The following is a 25,920-nucleotide window of genomic DNA, read 5'->3' as shown; positions in this document are numbered from 1 at the left end:
AAAGTAAACACCTCACACCCATCATGCAGAAAGATCAAAACCAGCCAAACGTTCAAAATTCACAGTTCTTTCCCATACGCATTTAGCTTCATTCAAAAATCAACAAGAGGCAGCAAGACTGGCACCCAAACGCAAGTGAGACAGCCTCCTGAAATTCTGCAACGCTGTTAGCATCAGAAACCTCCCAGGTGTGAAATGAGAAACTAATGGAGTCTGCTCGTGGTGAAAAGAACTGAACCAGAATTGCACGGCAGGAAACTACTGCAGTTAAACATGCTGATTATCATTTTAGTGACATTTTGCCTACTGAATCCTTCACGGACCATAAATATATGTAATGCTTTTCAGTAAGAGCATAGCATACCTATCAATTACAGAAGAGCAGAAAAATCGACCTAAGGCCAACCTGTGTAAACATGAGATGTGCCTCTGTTAAGAAGTGCTCACAGTTTCTGGTAATTGTACACCCATCCTGCCTACACACAATAAGGACCTATTCCTTCAGCATAAGACAGCACTCCAGCTCCTGTTCCTGTGCCACCTACTTCTGTTTCCAGTCAGGCTGCTGCTAAATGCCCACACAGTATGTAAGACCTCTAAGGATACCTGCAAATAATGCACTTACAAACAACGGTGTCCTGGTCAGCAAGATGAAATTACTTTACAGCGGCTTAGAAAACCTTCCAAGAGGGACATATTGTCCTAATGTAATAGGAGGCTGTGGGAACAAACAAGGAGAGAACAAAACAAGACAATTATCCAAAAGCCACTTCCCAGCTGATGTCTGAGAGGCAATTACAGGATATCGGCATGCTTCCTGGCCCTAAGCTGAAGCACCATCACTGTTCTTCAGCAACAGAGGAACAGGAAAATAAAAATAATAATAATAATAATAAAACAAACAACAACACATACAAGCACAGAGAGAGAATCCAAAACTTCCTCTTACGGAGCCCTACAGCCCAGAGGGCCAGGAAAAGAGGATTCTCCTGCAGGCAGTGGCACCCACGTTAGGTGGGCATTTGCCTTGAGCTCAGTGTCTAGAATCCTGTTTCAGATTGATGGAAATCTGGTCGGTGCAGCCAGTGGAGCCCAGATCCAGCTCAGCTTCCTAACCACAGGTACGTGGCACTGCTCAGGATGTCCCAGTGTCCTGTCTCATCTCCAGCTTCTGCTCCAGAAGGACACATACCTCCTGCAGGCCCCATCACACCCCACAGGGCCATGCAGATCTTCTCAGAGCCTGCAGACATCCCAAATGGCAAAAGAAGCTAAGCCTGGGCAACTAAACCACTGCACAAACACTGTCCAGGCCTGGCTGGCTGAATTGGGAGCCCAAATGTAAGGCCCACACATGGGCTTCTCCAAGCAGACAGTAAAGGTGTGAGGCCCACAAGTATATGCCTAAAAACAGGCAGCTCAGCTTCAAAGAGTAAAAAACCCCCAGTGTGGACTAGAACAGCAAAGCCAATTATAACTTCATAGTAAAATATGAAGGTTACACGGGATCATAGAATATCCCACATTGGAAGGGACTCACAAGTACAACTGAGTCCTATGCACCAAAGTACTAGCTCAGGGTTAGCTTTCTCAGAAGTGATTTAAGTCTTGTTTAGTCTATGTTAACAGCAGCACCCACTCTTGTTTAAGCAACTGAGGCAAATATTTGCAAGCTCCACGTTTGAAATCCCAAATCTCATCAGTAGAGTGGCATCAAGGTCAGCTCACTAGAAGCGCTCAGCTTTGTAACCGCAGTATGTACTCCCTAAACATAAACATAGATACTGAATATAACACGAGCAACACCCAGTTTGTCACCCGTTAGTGATAGCAGCTCCTGCACAGACAGGCAGGTTTTGGAGAGCACTCCATGATGTCACCCCACCAGGATTCCAGACTCCACTTCAGCCACTCAAATGCTCCTGCCGTGGTTGGCACACAATCCAGGCCAAACCCAGCATTCCTCACAACAGCAGACAACACAAACGCCTGTATTCCACGCGTGCAGCATGATTATATCAAAAGAAGAAATACGATTGAGATTGTTCTTCTCTCAGATTGCCTTTTTAATTAAGAATGCCAGACATGGAAAGTTTCCACAGCTAATTTAAATAAGCTGTTTCTTGTACAAGTGAAAATAATAGTAAAGTCTTTGCCACACAAATCTATTAGATGATTCTTCTAAGCAGTCAGCCAGTCATGAGCTGGATCCTACCCTTAGTGGGCAGTTGAAGACAAATGAATTGTTACCTGCTGGCAGTATTAAAACACCTCTAAGATCTCCTGCTTCCAGAGCTTCTCACTGTAAAGAAAACTAGCAATATTTTTGCAGAGATTAATGGAAAATCTTGGTGAACTGCTCGCTGTTTTTTTCAAGGCCTGAAAGACAAGTCCAGGCAGGATTTGCCTGTTCTGTTATCGCTGAGGTTTCCCTCTTGGCTGGATTAAACCACACATTGGCCGGATGGGGGCTGATGATAGCTCTCCCCTCCTCAGCAAGGCGTTGATGAAAGCTCCAAATAATGCTTCCAAGATAAATGCTATTAATACATTTTTAGGGTATAGACACACCCTTAAACTTAAACCAACAAGAAAGCTTTTGTTCTCCTGACTGCAGACCAAGCATTTCAGAGCACTGCGCTGAAGGCTAACAAATAAGACTACCTATTTCCTTCCTTCCCAGGTTCTCAGAAACATTCACAAGAGTATTTTTCTTCAAATGCAAATCAGATTGCCTATAAACAAACCGCAGCACAAAATGTAGAAAGTAATTTGCACAGGCAGTAAAAAAAAAAATAAAAATGCATGACTATATTTCATACTGCACTCTTTTGTATTAAAAATAGGCATTTTGCTTTGTAGCAATGATTCTAAAGAGGATAAAAGGACAATTTCAGAGCTCCATGCACCAAAAAAATCCCCCAACAACAACATCCAAGGAAGGACAAATACCAGATTTTAATTCCTATTTAATCTCATGGTCTATGATGAAGTTAAAACACTGGAGCAGCTGACTTTTATGCAAGCAACTTGTATGATTTCTTTCACATACATCTGGAAAGCTCTGACACCTTACGGAACAGGCATCCCCACTGGGGTTTTTAAGTTATTTTTAGAAGTAACCTCTTGTAAGAACAGAAAACAATACCAAACAATACATGAACTCTTCACTACAGCTTGGTGATCGTCAGAACATGGGCTGTAGGGGATCTTTCTCTAGTATAGAAAACTTCCCCATACTTCCAAATCTCCTTGATTTTCACATGAAGCAGATTGTTACTACAACAGTAAAAGATAACTAGAAGCCATTAGCGAGGTGCATACTTCATGCATGTTCCGTCATTTAAAACAGATGAAATGCTCTTAGTTTAAATTTGCTGAATAAACTCTATTTTCAAGGCCTAAAATTTCCCCTTTGTGAATGAACTGAGACATCACTAGAATCTTTCTGCTCCTTTCAGATATATGGGCAGGATGTGCCCAAGTCCTGCTGAAGGGACAACATAACTCAAACCAGTACCACCACACCACATCTCTCTTATTTTGGAAAGGCATTAATATTAGTTTCAAAACTGATACAGAATTTGCACTGTCTGTAAACTTACTCTTATTTTCTGATAACTTTTCCCAGCGGCAAAAGCCCAAGGCTGCTGAAAAGAGGAGAAAAAAAGCTTTCTTTCATTGGCAGTCTTGCCCGAGAACTATTCTCTCTTTGGTATCCCTAATGAAAGCCATAGTGCATCCGAGCACAGGACTGCCTGTGTAAGAATCAGCCCTGTGCCATGAAAGCCTGCTCTCCTGATCACTCTTGATAAGAGAGGAAAAAGAGAACTTTAGCCAAACTCAGGCTCTGGCATACTCTTATAAATTTATAGGTTGGTGAAATATTAAAGCCAGACCAGAAAGCTTCCTGCCCCCCAAATAATTAAATCACATTAGGGGGGAGGGGAAAATTAGTACAGCGATAACCTACAAACCTATCTTTTATATTGGACACTAATTGTAAAAGATACAAAACTAAACAAGTTTAGAAAAACATTAACTTTAATTACACTGTGAAAATCCATGGCTGTAAAACAATCATCCTCATCTGATGCTTACCTTATTATGTGGCTTAAGTAAAACTGAGTACATCGCTCAAGGGAATACTTGCTTAAAAATTAAACATAAGTAAACCGAAGCACAATAAGCCCCCATGATGTAAAGGCAATCCTCTTAAGTACCGCCATGAAATAGAAGTCATCCTACACCATCTCACTTGAGATTGCGTTTGTAAAGATACTCCATTAGAGGACCTAATCTATCAGCAGAGCATGCAGCAATTCCTGCCAAGCTGTTCGATAGAAACCAGGCACTGATATAACCTAATCTGTACAACTTCCCATTAGCAATACCACTTCCTAAAAGGAAGGCATTAAGGTTGAAGAGCTCTCACAGCAGCTCCTGCAATGTACTACACAGAGAAAAGCAAATCTAGCAGAATTACTTTCCTAAGAGGTAAAATGAGCATTCTGAGATGTCTTTCCAAAGCAGAATTATTTAATGCTCCTTACCAGAGAAGGACTTGTAGCACACTATAGGATTTGCAGGTAATTTACTTACTGTCTTTTTACAGGCGCTCAAATAAGACTTGTTATCCAGCCACCCTCCCTCTATTCTAACTCTTGGCTACAATGAAGTTAATACTGCTGTCACTTCTGAATCACACAAAAAACAAAAATCAATGCTTACTCACTGCTGTGGCAAGAAATATTCTGACACTGCATAGAGTTGGGTTTTTCTCTCTTCACAATCTCATAGAAGACTACAGCTCTCTTTTATCCAGTACCAAGTTTTAGCAAGGAGAACTTAACACTAAACTAGTAGCTCCACTTCTGGAAACTCAGACCCCAAGGACAAAATGCTCCTCTCTTATTAACCCTTTTTTATGAAATAGCTATTCACAGATTCCTGAAATACCTGCAATTCTTTTCATTCACGATGAAGAAACTCTTATAAAGCTTAATGGATTGCAGAAACATTATATGTTAACAAAGGCAAGATGCTTCATGAAACAGGACGAATGTTCATTCAGTATCTCACAGCTCCAAAAAAACATTACATGGGTAGTTAGCTGTCAAAAAAGTACATTTGCATAAGGACTCAGTACAGAATATATGTAAAGGATATTAAAAAGATATAAAAAGAATAAGAATGTAGCTTTATAATGTATTCCCTTTCTAGAAGCGACCAGATTAAGCTAAGTTACAAGAAGAAAGTAAAAAAACATGGATGCAGGGTAAAAATACTGGTAGTTTCCATGTATAAATATTTCATAAACTATTTTATACTTTCCTCGCCGTGTTCTTCAAAAGGCTGGTGAGGCAGGCTGAGATGGAACACTAGCAGAAACCTACATGCAAATGATAATGTGTTTTCAAACTCACTCAACACCTTTTTAGAGCTGCAGTGCCTTGGTGTACCTGAGACGAGAGACATCTGAAACTGACTGGAAAAGGAGACAGGAAAAGTTCCCCCTGCTATCTTGCCTTCATAAACAGCACACAGGCAGATCTCACACACCTTGAGTAACAAACATGGGTCTTATCAACTGCTGGTACCAATACAAGTTAGAAATCTGCTTCCCAAAAAGGCTGCAGTAGTACGAAAAGGTAAGAGATGAACAAGGGAAGTAAAAGGGCAGATGCAATAAAGGCGTATAGCTTCTCTTCATTAGAGTTCCTCACATTTCACAGTAGCAAAAGCCACTTACTAGCAGAGATGAGTGCCATAAAAGCTGAGCAACTGCAGAAACAAAACATGATGAATAAAACTGTGATTGCACAAAGGCAGCTTTTCATCACTGATAAACCCCAACCAGATAAATTATGGTGAGAGTTCCATTACATGGAAATTCAGCCACCTGGGGATTCAAACTGTTAGCAGCCAGATCTATTTTTAATCACTCATCTGCCAGCCTTAAGAGCAGAGAGGGAAAGATTTGGCAAAGCCCAGGGTGGTTCTGCAAACCGACTGGAATGGAACAGAACTCACCATGGGCAGGGGGGGCGCAGCTTTACTGCACTCACAGGGGTAAATAGGCCACAGTCATGCTGGTATCCCAGTCCAGGGCCCAAGCAAGCAGCTTTCAAGAGAAAAGGAGTGTGTGAATTGCCATGTCCACACCTCACAGCACATGAAGAGCACACACCAGGGTCACCCAGGCTGCAAAACTAGCTGCTGCTGTAGCATAACCATCAACACATCTCTATATGATTAGACCAGTATCTACATGCCATACGCTTTAGACCTTGGCCTAGCGCTGGGTTGTCCATGAAGGTGAACACCCAGGTGCTACAATGCAGTTCCAGTAGACTTTCTTTAGACACCCTTTCTTCCAGTTAGCATGGCAGGAATTTATCCAGACTTACAAGCTTCTGCCGCTTGAATTCTCGCTCTGAAGGGCTGCTGACCAAAACAAGCTTGTTACAGGAGCCTCCTCTAGAGCTGCTCATCTGTTCCACTGAAACGGCACTACATTTGTTTTCAGTGATCTGCTTCTCTCCTGGGAACTGCATTCATAACAAACTGACAAACACAGCACATAAATTACCTTCTGTTTATAGAATCTGATTCAGTTTTTATTTATTTATTTTTTAAAAATAAAGTAGCGGTTCTTAGAACAAACTTACAAGGCAGCCAGCTGCCTCTTCCCTGTTTATCAGGTCCCCTGCCCAGCTGAGCCTAACACGCTGCTCCTCCCAGCACAGGGCATGTCAAGTTTTGCTTCCGTCACAGCACAGATACAGCTCTGAACAAAGCAGCACCGCTCCCAGAGTGTTTGTGTCATTTGGTGCTTACACTGAATTTTGTACATTCTGTCCTCTCTCTAGAGCAATAAGAAATAAGTGAGTAACCGGCAGCCAAAAGCATGTTCAAGACATCCAAAACCATGCAATCACTTAGCAGAGCATTTTAACACAGCCAGCAAACCCTGCAAGGAACACCGTGGGTCAGCTTTGGCCCACTGCCCTGGCAGCACTTCTCAATTAGGACTTGCCCACAACCTATAGCACAGCTTGGACCTCCGTCAGGTGCCCTCATCCATATCTCATGTCATGCACAACATGGAATCCCACCGGGGACTCCACTGGGACTTGCTCAACACACTCAACCTGGTAAATGTGCTTAAGTCATGGGTTGCATTGGATCTGTTGTGGTTTTGGCTGCTTATTTTTTAATTCATATGGCAAAGGATTGCTTTTAAAATACAAATTATCTTCATTATTTGGTCTATTTACTCCTTTCCCCTTACTTATTAGCAATTCCAAAATGCTGTACATGTAAGCACTCATGCTTTAAACCTCTAATCTACTTGGCATCCAATTACCACAATTAAGAGGTCCTGGAAAACGAACTAGGTGCAAACATAATATGGAATCCATCTAACCAGAACATCACCATGAGGTGTGGTGCAGGGAAGCTATCGCATATATCTAACATGAGACCCAGCTGAAACCCAGCTCATATCTGTCACAACATAAATTTTATCACAGTCCTACCAACTTCTATTTAAAGGCCAACCACTGCAAGAATCTAAAGAGAGCCAATCAAGAGCTATTTAATGTTATGCAAGCAAAACACCTTCTTCAGCAGTATGTACCACAGTGAAGTGAATGTCATCCTAAGACCACACAGTACTAAGCATATATCAGGGCATCATCCCTCCCACCCCCCAGTGGGCAACTGGTGGGAGGGCTGGAGCAGGTTGCACTCTCACTGCTGGTGTTAGGGGCACACTCATAAGACTGAGATGGTAATGTATAGCAAAGACACATCTCCAAAGCTACAGCATTTATGAGGTCTCTGATGACTGCACCACCAACTTGACTCAAGTCAATGGCATTTCATCGAATCATGGAATGGTTTAAGTTGGCAGGACAGAGAAACATCCCACCAGACCAGGTTGCTCAAATCCCCATCCAACCTGATCTTGAACACTTCCAGGAATGTAGCAGTTAGAACTCCAGGCAAGTACCACCGTCATTCTTCCCAATGTCCTGTTCAAATCCATCCTCTTCTAGTCCAAATGCATCATCCCTTATCCTGTTACCACACATTTGCCCAAATTCAATCAAGAGCAGAAGTATCTTAGTTTTTTGTTTTGGGCTTTTTCTCCCCCCCATGGAAATTAAGAAATTCTCTTCCTCTTGAAGTAGACAAGGAAAAGTTTGCTACTAAAATGATCTAACTTTTGTAATGCTTCTGGAATACTCAGTAGCAGACACAGTCTTGATTCCAGCTTTCCAGCTCTGGAGGCAGTAACTAGTAACAATGATGCAACAGTGGAAAAGCAAACAATACTGTTTGTGGGGAAAGAGGGAAGGAGGAAAAAATACATCACACAGCAGTGACACAGGCTACAAAACTGTTCTTCTGATAGAAATTCAAAACAGTCATTTTTTTGTAAAGCTTGTTGCTATTTATTTTCATCCAAGGGATACAAGCAAAGCTGCAGCCTGTTCATATACAAATAGCTTTGCATTCCATCGGGAGCACATTCGGTTAAGTTTCCCCATAAGTTAAATGGATGCAAGGTCAATGTTTACTTCACCAAAGCCAAGGTCTCCGTGTCCAGTCCCTGTCCTCCAGGCACCTTTCCCATCAGTGCAGAAGGAAGCGGCTGAGCTGTCCCAGCACACGATGGGAAGGCACCGAGCAGGGCACAGCATCCCCCACTGCCCTCTTCACCCACACGCACTGCATGCTGGAAGCGGCCCTCACAATTTACTGAGTTGCATGAATGCCTGCTAGCTACGGGATGAATTATGCATCTGGGATAGCACCAGTTTCTATTTTCACCATGCTGAGACGGTCATGTGCAGCTTAAAAACTGAACTCTATTTTCTTCCAAGCAAGAGACTCAAAATAAGTTTGATGCCTGAGGGTGGGAAAGTGGCTCAGGCTATAAAACAAGAACCTTTTCACTTTGTTACTGTAGATCCTAATTTAATGTAACCGGGGCAATGGGGAGCCAATTTTAAGCAGGTGGTTTGGTTTAAATATTAACCCTCATGGTACATAAGGTTTTATTCAAAGGGTAAGTTCAGCTGCACAGCGACAGTTTACAAAACAAGTGTAATGCAGCAGAGAACTGAGCGGTAATTACACTCTTCGGAGTTACTTTTAATCCTCAAAGTTTCATATGCTGTGGTCTCTTATAAGAAAAATAAAACCTCATACATAGAACTAAAAAGGAAATTAATAAAGTATCCAGTGTTCTTTATTCAGAATTGCCAAGAAGTAATGGCTTTTTAAATGGCAAAAGGATATAGCTAGTAACTAAATCTGGCTCCATGATCGGCACAGATTAAGCTGATGCATGGAAATCCCTGAACAGCTGGGCACCAGCAAACTTTAGTTTTGAAGAAGTGAAGGCCCTAAATTCCAACTGCAGCAAACCACCACATAATGCATCAAGAAAAACCCATTGAACTTCTGCTGCTTCTGCTGCTTCTTTTTAAAGAACCCAGCAGCACAATCAGATTTTGCAGTGACTCTTCTCAGGGGATAGTTTGTTACTTTGTCAATTCTTCCTCAATAGGCAAAACAGCACCATTCTGACCAACTCCTGAATTCCTCCTTGTCCTGCATTTTTTCCCCCATACATAAACGGAGTTTTGCCCTTCCCATCAAACAGCCATAATGCATGTGATTGAATTATTGCCTTCTTGCTCTGTACAAAATCCTGCCCACTCTGTTCCAGAAGTAACCGACACACATTCATGTGGCTCTTGCTGTCTCAGAAAGCAGTATCTGTGGTACTCCCGGACTCCTCATCCACTGCATACTGATGCTGAATCGGTCCCAGAGAGTTTTATTTTACTACTGCCTTCCTCATTCCCTCTAGTTCTGAAAATGCATCTGTCAATTCTGGATGTTTAAGCTTCAGAGGTGAGTATATTGACATTTAAAAGCAGACTTTAAAGAGCAAAAATATATGCAGAGACTGAGCTCTGTAACATGCATAATATCCATCTGAATTCCAATGAAGAAATCACAGCGCTGCTTGAATAGATGCTCTGCTTCAACCCTCCCTGCGAGGCAAATGAATTCACATCTCTAAGAGGATTTGTCCTGGAGAACTACTGCCTTTTTCTGAGCACTGGGAGAGTGCAAGATCCCCACATCGCCGTCCAGCCACAGTGACAAGCACTGAAAGAAGGAAATTCCAACCTCAGGCAAAAAGCAGCAGGTGGGAAGGATGTCACTCAATGCAAAGCTGCACAGGAACAGAAGAGATGCCATCCGAGCTGGAGCTGCCTCCTGGAGACCCTCACTTATCAGGCATTAGTGCCTGATATTTTGCAGCCAGTAAGTGTTTATTAGGTGAACTTTAACCAAGTTTTAATAGCTTTTATATAATGTTACCTAATTTCAATCACGTAAATAGAAGCATTATAACAATATACACCACGATGCACAACCTTAAACTTCATTGAAAGCTCTGAATCACAGATTTCCAAAGATAAAACACCAGTACTTGAAGTATATACGAACATAACAAGGCAGTAACTTATGTGCCAGTAAGAGCTAGAAAATTCTTATGTTGAGCTGAAGTATTGACAGAGCAGCCTTATCTGTGTAATTTCACACCAATTCAGATACCTGAAGTGGTGTTGGTGCCTTCTCCACACAGACAGGCTGCCTCACTTCTCCCATGAAGGCAGCCCACTGCCAAACAGCTTCAGCAGCAGGGACACCTCCGCTCCCTGCAGGGCCACAAACCTTTCCTGGAGCAACATCACTCAGCCATGAGCAGTCACTGGGTGGTTTTCAGCATGTGAGGTCAAGCTGTGGCTCTCCTCTTTGCCCGTCTCTCAGTCTGACTGTCCCAGTGCCCTCTATACCCACAGGGAGTAATGCTGCTGTGCTGGAACTGATCCCATCTCCTCTACCAAATTTTCAGCAAAGGAATGTTCAGTATTTTTTGGCAGTTCAGGACAGATTCCCCTACACTGGAAATACAAATGCACAAATAAATTCTGCCAGCAACAGTTTCAGTTCAGAGGTTACAAACGCAGGGAAGTCAGTTACTCAGTTCTCTCTTCCTCCATAGAAACGGGCCAAGAAACCACCACTGGAGTTCTGGGCCACTTTGCTCCGACTTGTGCTAATTATACTGTAAATCCAAAGAATTTACAGTGGAGCCATCCAGGCCTTTGACACTGAACTAAAAAGTCTTAAAATTCATGAAATGGGGGTCGGGGGGTAGTTACAAACATACTTGATGCAAGATCTGTGGTGTTCCAGAGACCGCCTGCAATCACAGGCACACCAAGGAGGGTACAGCGGGACAGGTCCATAGACATATCCAAAATCAGGCTCTTGACCAAAATACATATTTACTTGTTTAGCCACAGTGCTGCCAAAAGAGTCATGCTGTTCTTTCTGAAAGCATCACCTATTTCACAAGCTTTCCTAAAATAAGCTTTTACTTTTGTGAATACCTTGCCAAACAACAAACACAAGCATCAAATACACAAGAAAACAAACTAGGACTCACAAGCTGCCTGTTTCTTAATCATGGGGTTCTTCTCCAAGCATCAGAGAAAACAAACCCTGCTCTGCTTGGCATGCCAACGTATTATTTTAAACAAGTAGGAAGGCTGAATGAAAGTTCCCTTCATCTCTCAAACCTCAAGAGAAAATGAAGGAGTTATTTCCAGAGCACGTATCCAATGACTGCCCAGCACAGCCTATTCATTTTGGTCAGGCTTCACAAGTCCCACACCTAATGAACACACTGCCTTCTGAATCCTCTTCCACTGCCAGTATGAGAGGATTAAAAATACATATGGAAAGAGGGAAAAAAAAATAAAAATATTAGAGATTCTTACACGACCGCCTCTGCTTTTCATTTCCATGGTGTTTGTTCCTGCTCCCTCGGAAGAAGCTGTCTCCTCAAGCAAGAGGACAGCTCACAGGATACTTGTAATCAGGGTACCTATTTCTCCAGGCTTTGTACGAGTAAAAATCATTAGGTACAAAAGCCCTTTGGCAGATGTTTGTGCCTCCTAACTACTGAGCGGTTTCTCCACTTCACCAAGCACCTTTTCCAACAGGCTCTGCACAGCATGGCCTTGGTCCATGCTGGGTGCAATTGAGAGAAGATAAAAGGATAAAGCAGGAGCTTCAAATATCCAAACAGCTGACAGCCAGAAAACCTCGTGCTCCTCCTGTACCTTAACTACCATCCCATTTCTCTGTGCTGATGGGAGTATCAGCACTGCTCAGCATGTACTTCCAACTCTGGAAATATTTCACATCACCGACCACAAATGAAGTGAGATGCAGACATGCTTTTCCATTTGCTGGCTGCAGAAGGCTCTGTGGCCGGGGAAGGCGAGGTTTCCAGCCGAGGGGCTGCGTGAGGGAGCTCATGGTGGGGCTGCCATCTCCTGCACAGCCCTGCAGGCCGCGGCCTAACCACCCACCCTCCTCCATTGAGAACAGCCATCCCTTAATGCACCCTGCAAAGCTCCTAGCACATTTTATCATACTTTTGGGAGTTACATTTCATAAAGTTGATTTTTTTCAGAGCCTTGGCTTTTCCTTCAATGACTTTTAGATCTCTCAGCCCATTGACTACACAGACTCAGGCTCCCCAGCTAAAAGCCCCCTCTCTCTTATGCTGTTCTGATGGGCCCTCTGCAGGGGCCTGGGAAGAGTCCTTGAAGAAAACATAGCTTATGGACACTATGCTGGCCACCCCTTCCACCCCCTCCAAAACCATAAAAGCCTAGGACTTGTTTTCTCTGAAGAACCTATTAAGAGAAGGCTTTGTATCAAAGGATCATTCCTAAAACCTAAGTCACAACCCCATTATAAAGCTCAAAACTAATAATTTCATGTGGTCTCCATTTATCTTACCCTATCACATAAAGCTTCTCCCCACACAAACATTCCCTTCATTACAGCCCCCCAAACCTGGAAAGGTATTTTTGTATTTTCCTGTGGGTAAGACACCCACAGGCACCATTTTGTTTAAAAATATTCAGCAGGTATTATTAGGCAGAAGATATAAATAGAGCCAAGGGTGGACTCTCAGGGCCCATTCCTCGAGCACACTTCTCCCCAGGAGCACACTGATGCTATTTCAGGTGGCACCTCCTGCTTTTCATTCCTGAGTTCTGATGAGGTTTGCCAGGTTAAGTAGCCAAAGAAAGAAATGGTCATTTAAGGACAAGCATAAATATTTATTTTAAATAACACTGTTGTACACCAAGCAGGGCAGGATTTATACTTTCTGGTGTTGGGAGATCAACCCCATGATCAGGAAGTTCTGGTATAAACACTTAAGGACAAGTGTAAATAGGGTACACATCCATCTGTGCTCCCGGTCCAGGGATAGTGATGCTCATTTTTCCCCTTTGGTAACCACGGAAAGAGTTTGCCCTTCCAATACTTAATTAGTGAACAGCGCTAAGTGTTCCAACAACTTGTGGAAAGAGTAAGAGCGTAGGGGCTTTATCTAAGGGTTTGGGATATTTAGTTTCAATATAGTATAGGGAAAGCAGCTGTCACCTTGATTATAGTTCCCTTGTAACCGGACACATCTCACTTCTCCAACTAATCCCAGCTCCGGCGCACTCCCTTCTGCTTGGGTGACGCAGTTATGGATTGCTCCAGCAGCCAACTGCTGCTTGTGCACCAGTGTGCCCTGCAGCAACGCTGCGGTCCCAAGAGAGCAGTGGCTCCAGCAGCTTGCTGCACCTGCTGGCCCATCCTGCCCATGCAAGAGGAGAGCTGCACGGCTTCCAAGAAAGCCCAAAGGGCAGCGATGAACGCCAAGCTGCAGAGTTTGGCTCCGCACACTCACTTTCCAAAAAGCAGAGCGGATGAGGGATACCTTGCTCACATCATCCACGTCTGCTCAAACACTTGTCTCATGCGTGCTGTGCTGTCAGACAGGGCTGAGCAAGCAGAGGTGGATTCCCACCCCACACTACTACCTCCTTGCTTTTCAGCCTGGTTGGGATGCTCTGCATCGCTGTAACCCCAACCCCCCACATGCTCCTCCTTCCCATCACCACCCACAGCAAAGCAGGCAGAAAGCCACCTGATGGTGGGCAAGCAACCAGAGCAGACCCAGTTCTTCACGTGCCTTGTCTCCAGCTCTTCACGTGCCTCGTCTCCAGCTCTCGGATCCCATGCTTGCAACATGAGACCAGAGAGCTGTGCCAGGACTAGCCATTACCTGGCTGACTTGGCAGCACTAAAGTAGCAGAGAAGGGGAAAAATATAATGAAAAAAAAAAAAAAAAGATCAGTCTAATGAGACTGGAAGCTTAAGAGACTGAAGACTTAAGAGACTGGAGAAATAGAGCAAAGAACTTAAGACAAATTACAATTAAGCGCACTACAGTTACTGCATGCTGCACAGCACTGCTCAGAAATGCCATTAGCACAAGTGAGAAAACCATACTGAACAAAAAGCTGCATTTTTGGTAGGAAAGCAGTAGTCTTACAACAACACTGCAGTGATAATGGCACAAGAAAATGAACGAGTGACAGGTTAGACAGAACTTAAAAGCCCACGGTTGAGGTTGTTTTGTTTGTGTTTTATCTTACAATAAAAACAGCCCACACCTACAGAGTCAGTAATGAGGAACACCTATTTGAACTCTCCCTACCACTATTGTACATTGCTGAATAACAGGACTTTTTGTCCCCTCCCCCCCATTTTCTTTTGAAGATGAAAGCCCATTAAGACATAATGTCATTGCATCTGCTTTGATTTCTCCAGAGGAAAGTCAAAGCATTTGTGCTATACCCCATAATGGAAAAAAATAAAAATAAAACTACATAGCTCAGTGGACAAGGTCTTATAATTTAATTATATGTTTCCCTGAAAAGGAGAGCAAACATTTGTAACTCACTTCCCATTTTTGAAGTGCTGACTGAAACAGGAGTTCAGCACAAGCACCGAGTCTCCCCTCACACACAGAGCCAAGCGCTGTGCTTCAGGCTTTCCAATTATTCACAAAAAGACTCGGCAAAAATAGGCTTAAAACAATTTAAATGACAACTGCGTGGTGTGGTAGAAGGGACCGCCTCTGTTTAATTGAAGGTCATTTCTGCTAAGCTGTGTGCTATATTTACCACCTGGCTGGTAATGGCTTCTTTTATTCAAATGCTCTGCGGTAAAATATGTGCACATGTAGGATAGGAAGACTTTATCATTAAAACCTTCTGCAAGAAATTAGCAGAATGAGGAAGGCTCGCACACTTCCTCAGCAAAATTAGGTCAGGACTCCTTTGAACAGCTCCACTTGAAGGCTGTGCCAGATTCCAGATCAAATACTTTGTAGTGCGTTAGAACCAGCGGCTTAAGAGATGAACTTCCACACTGATGATAATTATTACTAGCGCTGTGCATTGCTGCCTCCCTCTCCACCTGTGGATAATTATAAATAGCCTACATTTTCCAGTCCCTGACATATGCCACCAGATCTACAGCACTTCCAGAAAACATCCTTTGTAACCAATGGTCACACATTTCAAATATGACAACCACGTAATTCCACATAGATTGAGGAATTATGATTTCCCCCCGCACGTACTCTTAATTAAACACTCTGCATCTGCACGTATAGGAGGTGATTAGTGTCACAGTAATGAGCGATGCTGGCAAGTGCCAAGCTAGAGCTCCACACACCCAGCTCCACACCATCTCCTGCTCCTAAGGAGCTCAGGGCTATCCCCACTTAGAGCACGCTCCAACAGCCATGTTGGGAGGGCAAAGACTGAAGAACTGCCCTGGACACAAAAATTAGGTATAAATACAATTATACAGCCCTTCCTTGCTCATCTTTACAGCCCAAAGACCAAAAGTTTCAAGGAATAAAACAAGAAATATACAAACACAGCAGTAACTTCAGAGTCACCTACATCTATGCTCAACAGTGCAACAAACCCAGTGGTAAGAAAATCTTTAGAAGCTCAGCCTGTTCCTTTTTTTCCTTTCCTGCTTTTAAATTTCACAGCTCACTGAGCTCACTCTAGCAAGCCCAGCTGTTGGGAGGGTTGTTAAGATACACAGAAACAACCTATTGCTTTCCACTGCGCTCCTGTTAGGTGTCACCATTAATTGCACAGCTGGCACAGCTGCCTGCTCGACTCCTCTAAGGTCTTCCAGTTGTGCAAGCTGCACTAAATAACAAGAGAGAGGTCAGCTTTGCATGTGCATCTACAGAAAGCCACAGAGAAATCCAAAGCAACATTCTTGCTAATCCTCTCTTCAGACATTCATCTCTGATCACAAATACAGGAACGCCACGTGAGCTTTATAGGAACCGTGCCAGGCCCAGCCACAGCACAGCCACAATCTCCACCAAGACGGATCCTATCTGCTTTTGTTGAGACTGGAAGTGTTTATCAGAAGAAATTTTCTCCTCAGTCTCCCTGGAGTTACTCAAGTGAAATACTTCTACACGTTTAAATCAGTTATTAAATCCTCTGAGTTTATGCGAAACAGCAAGAAGTGTATGGCAAAGAAGTAGCACTGAGTGTCCTATCTGTGTGTTACAGATAGGTGCTATAGACACATAATTATGGCAGCATTAATAAATATTCACAAGGCTGGAAGACTTCTCTAACCTATAGCCAAGATACACGGCTCTCAAAAACATTTCAGAAAACCTTCATTTCTATTAAGCTGGACTGGTTTTTAGTGTAGAACAGTTTTTATGCCGTCAAGCTGAAGGCCAATTACAGGTATGCGCCAGAAGAGACCTCCATCAGAATTGCAGGTCACTAACTCCCTGTTAAGTGGAAAAGATACGCTCAGGAAAGCGGCATTAGCGAAATCACAAAATCCCAGACCAGCCAAGGGTAGAATAAGCTTTTCAAGGTTTTGAATCGCAGTAAGAACAGGAACAAAAAGGAAAAAGGTCATTTCCCCTTTCTAATGCCCTACAGTAACAAAGCAGACAAGGGATGACATTTCCAGCACAGCAATACTATTAACAGTACCCGACGCTCTTATGTTAGCTGGAGCTCAGAATTTCTCCCTGCCCAGTGAGGCTCAGCACAGTGTCACGGGCCTCCTCACCCCACAGAAACACTATTTATGACAAAGCCTGAGCCTCAACAAAGGCACAAGGATCCTCCCCTTGCAGTGCCAAACACAGCCCTACTATTTGGTTCCACATGGCTGCTTGGGTTGAACACAGGGGCAAAGCATTTCCAATACGCAATAGGAACAGGGCCATTGTCAGTCACCCCCAACCTTAATGTGCCATCTCTTCAAGTAACAACTGCAACTGGGTGCCTTACAGAAGTATTTCTATTTAAGAGGCGCCTGTAGGACCTACCTTCCTCACCCTCAAGCCCTGTGCATTCAAGTCATTAAGCTGCAGTGGGTTTTCCAAGTGTGATTCAACAGAGATACAGCCGTTAGATTACATCAGTATGTCTTTTTAATACACCCTCATCTCATCAGTCCCCCTGTATCCCTAGGGATGCTCTGTACTGTGCTGTGAGGACAACCACAGCTGCTCCCAGAAGAGCATCTCCTGCTTTGCCACAGGATTTCTTCAGCCACCTCCCATCCACGGCCAAACGCTCTGGCAACCTCAGCCACAGTTCCATGCAGCAGGCAGAAGCACGCAGCAAAGTTTTGGTCAAAAGCTAGGAAAACTTAATACAAAATCAAGAAACAAGAAGAAAAAAAGTATATATGCAATACATAAAGACCACCTTGTGTTTAAGGTTGTGGGTTTTTTCCCCCTGATAAATAAGGTTAGAGAAGCCGCTCTTCCCAGCCTGGTACCAGCACAAAAGAATTTTAAATATTTTGAGGGCAATTCTGTTCTGTTTGTTTAACACTTTGCATGTTCTGCAGGGCATTTCCTTCCTGACGTTTGAAAAACATATTGCCTTTCATAACAGGAGACACACACACACACACAGAAGCACCTAACATGAGGATACACATAAAGCAGAGACCTACACAGGATAAAGATCTGCACACAAAGTTTCACACAGTTTCCAAGCTCGAGAGGCAACAGCTACAGAGAGATCAGTGCAGAAGTGCTCTGTGTAATTCAGCCTTTATGGACACTTGATTTCAAATGTACTGCAAGAAGTTTCATTCTGTACCATCACAGCTGTTCCATTCAAAAAGTTGTTCTTCACAGATGGAAAATAATTGAAGAGAACATGACTGGAAAACTACAAGAAACCCCATCAATGAGAAGAACTTAGGAGATACAAAAGGCAACTTCATTTATACCTCCAGTACTGTTCTTCCATGAAGAGATTTACGAGTTCCACATGCTGCAAATGCTTTAGCCACCAGTAATCCTAAAGCATTAGTCTCCTAACTGCATGCTGCCCCAGCAGTTCTTGAGAGCTTCTCACCTTCTCACCAATGAGACTTAGAAGAGCCAGTTGCTAACATAACCAACTCCCCATGCTCTGTTCATGGACACACCATCTCCTTGCCACACAAAGCCTCACAGTAATGTGGTTGCACTGCCACCAGTGGCTTGTGCAAGCACCCAGCACCTGTGGGCTCCATGCTGGAAGGGGACATAGCTCCACAGCCAGGGGGTGTTCTGCAATGCAGAAAACTCAGAATCCTGCTCCTCAGCAACATTATCTTATGCAAATCCCTGCTGCAGGAATCATACTTTATTATTATTTATAGAACCGAGCCATACCTATTTTTATTTATGCAACATCACAAATTTAAATTCAATGGAAGTTTGACTTTTTGCATGTCCCAGCGATGGTGCAATTCCATTACTTGGAACTAGCTTCACCTTTCCAGTTTGCTTTCCTTGCAAGTTTTCATTTTAAGTTATAAGAACACCATCAATGTCACACTTCCGTGACCATATATGTGAATGGAGAACTGCACAATACTCGAAAGTGATCTGAAGGGAAAGGCTTTGTGGAGGCTTTCACCCAGTAATCAGTTTAAGTGATGCACTGATTCTGAGATCTCTGCATCCAGAGCGAGCAAGAATAGTTTAACCCAGCAAATGAAGAAATATCTGCTTTGAGATATAGTTTAGTAGCTTACTGGTAGCAATGATGATAGGAAGATGGTTGGACTAGATGATTTTGTAGGTCTTTTCCAACCTTGTGATTCTGTGACTCTACGATTCTAAGAATCAGCCTCCTGGACAGCTGTACTCTCATATTAAATACACCTAACCACTATCAGCCCTTTCCTTCAGACCCCAGTATGAAAGGCAAACAGAATTCAGCTTTTAAAACTGAAAGAGACCCAGAGCATGGTGTTTGGCTGGGCACAGCTGTTAGTTCCAGCCAGGTACCCCAGGGTCACCAAAACCCACAGAGACACAACTGGGATTAATGCATCTTAGCCTAGAGAAAGAGGAGAGCTTACTTCTACTGAGTTACTGCAGGACATGAAGAGGATGTGAGATAGGGCAGAAGAGATGAAAGGCCTAGTTAGGTTATTAGTTCACTGCCAGCAAGCACATTATCACTTCTCTCTCAAGACATCCTTAGTCTGGAAGCCACTCCAGCCATGCACCCAGCCGCCCCCTGAGGAGCACTGAACCTCCCACACTGCGCCACCTCCTGCAGCTCTGTGAGACCATTCACATTCACGCTTCTGAAATACTGTGCAGAAAATAAGGATGGGCCACTTCACACTGCTTTGAAAGGTGACATGCAACCTCCATCAATGTGGAAGCACCTCTAGAGAAAATTATGCTTTATTACATTTAATCAAGCAGGAGCAACACGTCTGACAACATAATATTTAAATCCAGACAACAGCATTCTGGTTGTTAATCACTGTGGTACTTCTGAACATTGTGATTCAGTTCCTGTACATACGAAAGGCTGTTTGACCTTTAGTAAGTCCTTTCATCCTATGTTTAATGGGAGCATAAAGTATGTATTTATCTTCACCCTCACAACGCAACCACTGAGAAACAGGTTTTTATTTGAACCTTCAGAAAAATCAGTTCACTTTGGGAACAAAACAGTCTAGCTTAGATGGGAGAATTCTGAAGAAGCTGTTCAGATGCAAACTAAGAACAGTGGTTTTAGGTGTAGCATCCAGCTCAGACTTCAGTCAAGCACTTTACCAACACACTAAAGCAGCCTATCTACAGACTAGGCCAAGTCTTGCAGATTCCCCAACTCCTTGTTAATCATTATTTCACTTTAAATGAGCACCCAGCTTGAGACACCGTCAAGAATCATCTGTTCAGCATAAGAGTACTTGTTGTAAACGGCTGTTACACACTATTTTTTCCTCTTGCAGTTAGTTTTCCGGTACATTGCAGAACTACACATCTTTTGTATTTCCACCCCAATATCCAGTATGCTTTTGAAAGCATCCCTCAGGGCTGAGCTAATCAAGAAAACAACATACATACGGAGAACTGTCATTATTACAGGGTCAAACACTAATGCAGTCTTTACTCGGGAGATTGCAAATTATATTTCAAATGTGAGCAAGAGAAATCTTGTTCCCAAATCACTGAGTGGTGCCATGTAACCTATGAATAAATTACTAGTCCTGAAGAGATTGCAGATAGCAGTTCACTGTCATCTTGTGAGCATGAACTGCAGATAACCAAATGACAGTCCTTTCACAGAACAGCCTAAAGTAAATTTTCTCATGCTTGCTGCAGTGCTGAAAGTACAGCAACTTGAACGTGGACCAAATTGCTTGCTCATTACTTGTGCATCCTCTCTCAAATGCAGCAACACAGAGGGCATATTTATGCCCTACATTCAAGCAGGGTCTTGCATGAGGCCTAGAATAAGCTTTCCATTCTCAAACACAACATTTCTGTTAAAAATCCTGGTCAGTCAGATCTCTTCAGATGACAAAGGAGCACTTCTCCGTAAGTAGACAAGAGTCCTTTGTTCAGCCTCTGAGCCTTACTAAAGCCTGTAGTTCTTTGCCATAAGGAAAATGTTTAAACTGGTCAATGGCAAAAGTCAATTTGGTGAGATAATGCAATTAATAAATGCCATCCATATGCCTCGGCTTGACATTTTATAAAGACAACTGGCCATGAAGAGCAGTGCAAACAGAGGGCTCTGCAGGCGGCTGGCTGCTCCTCAGGGAGCTCGTCTGCTGCGTGATGGATGAGCTCTTTGCCAAGCCTGGGGCTCCTGGCCCAAACGCAGCCACGTTCCCTGCAAGGGCAGCAGGCAGCTCTCCTCCGTCCTCTCTGGAAGCATTAGATCATGACAGCATATTTGAGGTAGGACTCTGCACAGCTTGGACCTCTGCTGGCCAAGCAATCAAACCTTCATCTGATCATCCTAAAACCGTACTTCAGATTATGACCACGTAGACTCAGATCCATCAAAACGTCAAGTAAACCCCAGGTTTGTGGCTCGTTATTTCCAGCCCACCATCTCTATCCCATAGCTGCAGCAATTGCCACAAACCTACCACAGAGGTATCACCTGCCTAGGAACCACAACCCCAGCACCCAACTGCAAACTGGGAACTATTTGTCCTGACTTGTCCTTGAAGACGCTCATCTTCTTCCCTGATAGGGATCTAGAAAAAAATGCAGAGAAAACTTCCCTGCACTTTAGGCCTGAATATTAAGTCAGTTCCAATGCAGACCTCGGGGCTAAGATATTAAAAAGAGAAATTGCTTCAGTGTTTGATCTCGGGTCAAGAATCATCTGTTCTTTAATTTTTAAAAGATAAGCTAACCTGGGAGGGAAACCTATTCCCAGAAAGGGACTCCTGAGAACATCCAGATAAAGGGATTCTTCCAGCAGCGAGTTAACTGCAGCACCGCAATAGCAAAACCTGAGGGCAGAGGCAGAAGCTGAAGCCCTCCCAAGCTTCCAGCACATGGGGGCTGCTGCCAGGCCCCCAAAACAGAGCCAGGGCAATGGGAGCAGTGGCCAGTAGCAGTGGCTAGTTCCAGGTGCTGCCAGCCACGGGAAGATCTTCCTCACTCCTGCAGAGAAGCAGCAGCCCACGTGAGCTGAGGAAGGGTGGAAATAAATCAAGACTTAAAAGTTTCCTATCTTTCTTTGGAATTTACTTGGCAATGCACATTTAAACGTGCTTAGGAGAGACACTCACAGAATGTAAATCTGAAACATCAGCCATCTCTTCAGCAGTTTTCTCTCCTCCTGTAATTACCATCCCCAAAACCAAGCTGCGTGTTTGAAAACCAAAACAAACATTCACCCTCTCCAACATGGGATCCATTTTCCAGATTCCAAAAGCAAAGTAATGATTAGAAACAAATGCAGAAAAAATTACAGCACCGTGCTTCCAAAATATTAAATATTTCTCAAAAATACACAAATTATTACCCAAGTAATCCTTCAATAATAGCGTATATGTCAACAATCCAGTGCTTAGATGCTTACAAAAGGAACAGACAGACCACATAGTTGATGTTGGTGCTGCAGTGCTCTATTTTAAAGAACACTACGCACACAGTGCTGGGGAGTTGGCATGAAGCAGAGTCCTTTGACTCAAGATACACCACTACACAGGAGGAGAGCCACGACTGTTCTCCCATTTGTGAGAGCAGCAGGATTACAGTGCAGCACACACAGAAACCTGTTTGCCAGCAAGTCTTCCCTGCACCCACCTTGGCTTGCGGAGAGGATCAGAGCATCACACAAGCCCTGGAAAGCCATTAGTCCTACTGATGAGGAGCAGAAAGAAGCAGAAAGGTTTATCAGCCTCGGCAGAATGGGAACTGACAAGGACAGTGAGATACTTGGCACTGCTCTCTGTTGCTATTAAAATCAGCAAGCGTTGACTCCTGCTATCATCAAGACTGAACCCAACCTCATAAAAGACACACCTGACTCACACTTAGAGAGCTGGCCTTTTCTTTTTCCAGCACTTTCACATCACTCTCTTTCCCTCTCCTAAAAGGGAACCAGAAAGAACACCTTTTCCACAATTCACCCAAGCCTGGGTGAGTCTCAAAGTGCCTTCACATCTGCTGATGTTACCAGACCCCACTGATATCCAGCATCTCCCCCTGCACAGCGAAGTACCCTGTGAGCCCAGTGCCATCTGCCAGCTCTGATGTGGGCACTTGCCACCTCCTGCAGCCAGGCACAACAGGGTACAGCTGCCCGGCACCCTCTGCATCCTGATGCCAAGCTGACACCGCACACCACAGTACATCTGCAGCACAAGAGCCAACACCAGGGCACACAGACACGCAGCTCCCTACTACATTCCCAGTATGTTTTTAACGTGATTAACACCAACGGGGTCCACCCCAGTAAATAGCGGGGCTTGGTAGTTACACGAAGCAAACACAGGACATACTTCTTCAAGAATCAAACAAAGGAAAAGAACTTAGGAGCTAAAACCATTTGTCAGTACTCCAAAAGCTTGCAGGGTTGTTGTAAGCATCCAGATAAAATCCAACTTAGGACCAGGACAGCGTTCTGCACAGACAAGATTTAGCATCCGTCTTTTCCCAGACACCAGTCTACAAAACTCCTCCTTAAAGGACCTCGTAGCTGCCGCCAAAGAGGAAAAAAGGAGGGGGGAGAAAAATCCACCTCCCTTCACCTCTCCCATCTGCCCACAACTTTCTGGCAGCAGTCAGGGCGCTGCTCAGGGCCGGCAGCACGGCTCCCCCCGTTCCAGCCGCAGGAGCCTGCTCATCCCAAGGCAAAACCATCCAACTTAATACTTAACTAATGACTGTGGCAGTTGCAGTTACTCCGCCATCAGAGAACTTCGTAACAGTAGCGTTCCTATGAAACTAAAACATACAGCAAGGGGGAGCGCGCATAGCGGGAACGGGAGTCCGGGCTCGACACAACTCGGTCTTAATTAGCCCTCAAGAAAAGCGTTTTGCAATTGTATCCTTCGGAATCACTAATGATGAGGCGGACCGCACGAAAGCTGCGACGGGGCTTATTTATACAATAGCCAGGCAACTTCAAAAGCGAACCCGAGCCGGTGACATTATTTAGTTCAGTGGAGCAGCTCATTTTAATTGGATTAAATTGTCACGGTATTTTAATTTCGGACTGAAACCTCCATTTATTATTTCCTAATATTTGTCCCAACGCTGTAACCGCGTTCTTTTCTCGGCTCCCTCCTCCTCCTCCATCCCCCTCCGCCCCGGCACCGTCCCGAAGCGCCGCCGGCGAAGCCCGAATCCTCTCCCGATCCGCCCGCAGCGCGGGGCGGGAGCGCTGCGCAGAGGAGCGGCTTTTCGGGAGGTACAAATCCCGACAACGGAGTTAATTGCATTAAGCAGAGTTCCCCGCTCAGAGGAGACACTTGTGGCTGCGAGAAGCGTAAACAGCGGCATTATCCGCAGCCAGCCCGGGCGGGGAGGGCAGCCGGGATGGGCGCGCACCCCGCGGGGAAGCGAGGGTCATGGGGCGCGTACCGAGCCGCATAGCCACGGCCAATTAACTCATTAGGTGCCCTCCGTAGCAGCCTGTCGAGCCGCGGGGAACAGGGGGAAGGCGCCGCCGGGGGGACGCGGACCCGCACCTCCTCGGGTCGGGGCGTCGCGGTGAAGTCGGGTCTGGAGGGGCGCTCCCACTGCTCCTATCGAGGACATTCCTCGGGGGCAGCGCTGCGGACGGAGCCCAGGTGGCCGCCCCCGTCCCGTCCTTGTCCCGTCCCCCCGCCCTGCCGCTCGCTCACTCACCGGCTGCCCGGAGGCGCAGGCCACGAAGCTGAGGGTGAGCGCGAGCCACACGCACCGCATTCTTCCCGAGGAGCCGGCGCGGCGGCCGCCTGTGGCCGGGCACAAAGGAGAAAGCGGGGCCGCTGCGCTCGGCAGCGCCCGGGGGCGCGGGGCAGGGCCGCGGGCGCCCTCCGGCCCGTTCCGCTCCGCTGCTGTCGGCGTTCAGCTCCGCGCTGCCCGGCGGCACAACGCTGCCCGGCGGCACAACGCTGCCCGGCTGCTGCTGCTGCTGCTGCTGCTGCTGCTGCTGCTGCTGCTGCTACCTTCTCCTCCTCCTCCTCCTCCTTCTTCTTCTTCTTCTTCGCCGCCCGCTCCTCTCCTTCCTTCCTTCCCTCCCGCCCTCCGCCCCGTGTGCGCGGCAGCGGCAGCGCGGCTCCCAGTTAAACCCCGCAGAAATTCCTGCAGGATTACAACACAGATTGGCAGCTCCCCCAGCCAGTGGAAGGAGGCGGCGCGTCTCCGCCGCCGGCTCTCGCCCCTCGCAAATTCAAGCAACTTTCCACCTTCCCCTCCACCAAAAAAAATAACCACCGCCCCCTCTCTATCCTCTACTCTGCCGTCCTCCCCCCCAGTGGAAAACATGAGAGGGCTGGACCCGGATAGAAGCAGGGACCTGGAAAGTCTCCCTCTGCTGTTTTTTGTTTGTTTGTTTGCTTGCTTGCTTTTTTATCATATAGTTATTTATTTATTTCAAGGGAATTCTTCCCTCTGCTCTGTGTCCTCAACCGCCGGACCGAGCCGCGCTGCCTCTCACATCCTCCCCCAGTTACCTAGAAGGCAGCAATCAGGTGCTGGGAAACAAAAAGGATGAGGCTCATGGGTGCCAAAATGGCAGCTCATTTTGGTTTGCTTTTTTTCCCAGACTTTTCTCAGAAGACCTGAAACTTTTAGGAAATAAGAGAGTGGCTGTGATTTGTGTCTCATACATGGAGCCAGGAAGAATGTCTTCAAAACAAATATTGACAGCACCAAGGATGCGCACTCCAGAAGCGAAGCCAAGAGGTCTTGCTGGGACTGGCCCATGGTGTTTATCATGCAGGGAAAGTGGTAGTATTGCAGAGCTTAGGAGCATCGTTCTGACTCGGGTACCTGTGCCAGTGCGTTTCCACTGCCAAGCGTATCCATGTGTTACATCAGTCACTGGACACAGGAAGGTGAAATATTGCTCTTGATTACAACCAACTGCATTTGATTCAATTCTGAGCTTCAGGCTGTGT

At 45.1% G+C, this 25,920-nt stretch overlaps 1 protein-coding gene across 1 annotated transcript in view; it reads right to left on the bottom strand.

Annotated features, from left to right (window-relative positions):
- SDC2 (syndecan 2) overlaps positions 1–24,988 on the bottom strand; it is a 52,174-nt gene extending 27,186 nt beyond the window's left edge. Inside the window, exon 1 of the mRNA XM_015855925.2 lies at positions 24,665–24,988. Within this exon, the coding sequence (XP_015711411.1) occupies positions 24,665–24,724 (60 nt within the window). The 5' untranslated portion in view covers positions 24,725–24,988. The remainder of the gene's footprint in view (positions 1–24,664) is intronic.
- Positions 24,989–25,920: the final 932 nt, after the last annotated feature.

Source organism: Coturnix japonica, chromosome 2 (assembly GCF_001577835.2).
Source record: "Coturnix japonica isolate 7356 chromosome 2, Coturnix japonica 2.1, whole genome shotgun sequence".
NCBI lineage: Eukaryota > Metazoa > Chordata > Aves > Galliformes > Phasianidae > Coturnix > Coturnix japonica.
Note: the sequence above shows the minus strand (reverse complement) of the source record. Positions and strands in the feature narration are given on the sequence as shown.